The sequence below is a fragment of the Condylura cristata genome, unplaced genomic scaffold (genome assembly GCF_000260355.1).
Source record: "Condylura cristata isolate star-nosed mole 26May11 unplaced genomic scaffold, ConCri1.0 scaffold00010, whole genome shotgun sequence".
In the NCBI taxonomy this organism is placed as follows: domain Eukaryota; kingdom Metazoa; phylum Chordata; class Mammalia; order Eulipotyphla; family Talpidae; genus Condylura; species Condylura cristata.
Genome location: NW_004567111.1, coordinates 29841578 through 29844337, shown reverse-complemented (window position 1 = coordinate 29844337; position 2760 = coordinate 29841578). Strand labels below are relative to the sequence as shown.

The 2760-nt window shown below is 31.1% G+C and overlaps 1 protein-coding gene across 4 annotated transcripts in view; it reads right to left on the bottom strand.

Moving 5' to 3' along the window:
- DIAPH3 (diaphanous-related formin 3) overlaps positions 1–2760 on the bottom strand; it is a 442990-nt gene that overhangs the window by 136963 nt on the left and 303267 nt on the right. For all 4 annotated transcript variants that reach the window (XM_004680109.2, XM_004680110.2, XM_004680111.2 and 1 more), the window contains one exon: positions 1708–1843. In XM_004680109.2, coding sequence (XP_004680166.1) covers positions 1708–1843 — 136 coding nt within the window. The remainder of the gene's footprint in view (positions 1–1707; positions 1844–2760) is intronic.

Here is a 2760-nt window from a genome sequence, read left to right as displayed (position 1 = left end):
GCCTGTACCCCAGTTCTGTATGAATAAATAAATCTTTTTAAAAAAATGTGTATCTTTTTATACTTTTTAGGTGTTTTCTATAACACAAAGGTATTCATTTTAAATTGGGAAAATAAAGCAAATAGTCATCTCAAAAATGGAGTTTTCCAGAGGAAAAAATAAAAATTCAAGTTAAAACATTATTTTTATTTTAGATTCAAATTTCATTACATTTTTGTTTTCTAGACTTTGCCTTTCCAGTTATGATAAGACAGAACTTTGCTGAGAGTTAATGTATGATAAACTTTTGGGTGAAACAAACCAACAATATAATCTGCCATCAAGTACCTCATGTAGTTGCCTCTTTAACCAAAATTAAATGAATTAAGATTCAAATATCAGAATAGTTGGTAAAGTAGAAAGTAATAAATTATTTTGAAATGATTTCCAGAAGCCTATTTTTAAAAATCAGTGCTAAGCCTGTCTGATCTCCATTTTGTTGATACTGTAAGATATTTCTGTGAACACTTCCTGAATTTTAAGTATAGTCATTCATATAAAGAAGGAAATGTGCTTAGATTGATTATATTTTTCCGCTGCAAGAAATGTGTGATACATTAAAGTACTCAGTTTGCTTTATTAAACATAATATATGTCCACAAAAGTGAAATGAAAGTTTTACTCCTGAGTAAAGCTTAGGTGATTTTAGGTGACTTTTTAAACTAGAGTTGTATAACTGCGTAATTTAACAGTGAAGTTGATGGATTTTAATTCAAGGCATCTGCAACCCTTTGTGGTTTGGAGGTGGAAGAGATAGAACTTGGGGGAGGTTAGAGGGAGGGGGAGGGAGGTACCTGTGCTTGAAAATCTAACAGTTTACTTAATTTCTTTTGTTTCTAAGTTGGTGGTATCTTTTAGCTTTGGAAAAAAGGACTCTGTACAACATGTAATATTTTTATTTGAAATTTTTTCCAAGAAGTTTGTATTTAAAAAAATCTTTAAATATAAGAGTAGAAAAATTAATGCATTGAACAACTAACTCCTCCAAGTCCCCATCCCCCAATTTTAGCAGTTTCTATTATATATATATATATATATAAATTTATTATATAATACACACACATCCCCCATCTACTTACAACTCATTCTGGATGATTTTGACAGAAATCACAGATACGGTATTTTTTCTGTAAAACTTCACTATGAGTACTAAAAGACACCTTAAAGCATATTCACAATACTCTTATAGCTACAAGACAAAGAGTATTTAAATTTTCGGACTGTTTTCCTATAGTTATTTGTTTGCACTGGAATATACAAAATTTCCACTTACTGCATTTGGTTGAGATGTCCCATAAATTTCAAGTTTCTCTTTTATCCCCTTTTCCCTCTCTAAGGGTGTTTTGTTGAAAGAATCAGGTTACTAGCCCTACAGAATTTTAGTTTCCAATAAATGTTAATTAATTATTTGATATAAAATTATTACAAGGTAGTTGTTAAGCAGTCAAAGAAATGTTATTATAGCAGAGGACTAAATCACCTAGAACCAAATTCAGTCTGAAAACACAATTTGTTAATAAGCTTATGGGGGAGGGGGGAAGCAAAGACTGTTTCACTGCACAAATGGTCCTATGTTCCTTATTTATAGAAGCATGATAAACAGCTAATAAAGTAACCATTTCAAATTTATTATATGTAATATAAATACTAAAATTTGAGAGTACTCACCAGTCTTCATTTCTAATAAGCGCTTTTTCTTTTGCTGTCGCTCAAATCTTTCTTTCTCTGCCAATTCTTTGGCTATCCTGGCACGTTTTTCTTTTTCCTCTGCTTCTCTTTTTTTGACATTATCCTTTATTGCTTGCTGTTGCAAATAAATTGTGAAAAATAATCAACTTTAACAAGATTCCACAAAGGAAATGAAAAATTACTAATGTGTAATAGAACTGTAATTAAGTGTCTTTTAGATAAGGGTTACTTCTTATGTTAGTAGCAGTCTTTTAAAAGATAAACATATGAACTCTTGCTAAATGTTATGTATCTATAAATACAACCATTCTGTCTGAAGCACCTGCATCTTAGTGGAATCAACTAAGTGAAGGGAGACAGAAACTAAAAATAAAGAAGCATTTAATTTACAAATCAAAACAGTTTCCACACACACACAGATATTTCTAAGAGTGCCTAGCAATGTATTAGTGTTTTTCATACTTTCTGTAAGTAAATTATTGAATACAAGAAAATAACTGAAAATATGAAAGAGCTGTAATGTTGTCATGGCCACTTTGTATTACACTCATTATACTTCTCTCATATGTAGAGAAGTACCATACATGGATGGCTAAAGAATATCTGCTATTTCAAAGTCAGGCACTCTTACTATTCATGGAAGCAAGTAACATGTGAGCCACAAGATTTCAAAAGAAATGTAATTTGTTAATTTTTATTTTCTAAGTTTTATACAAATTAAGGAATGCTTCCGGTGTGGTATTGATGAGAATTAGCAGGGCAACATGAATGCTTGTATTGTCAACAGCATGGCATCATAGGAGACTGTATTGTGAGTAGTGAAAAACCCAAAAGGTTACTTAGTTGCTACTTTATGTCTAATAGTATCAAATAGAAAAGTAACTAAGCTATAACAATTAGGTAACTAACTTGGTGGCTCCCATACCTATGTGTATGTTTATCATAGTTATCATACATGTGTGAATGGCTCTAAAACAAGTTTTCATTCTTTACATTCTGTGTGAGAGGGCAAGGCAGGAACAAAGACAAAGT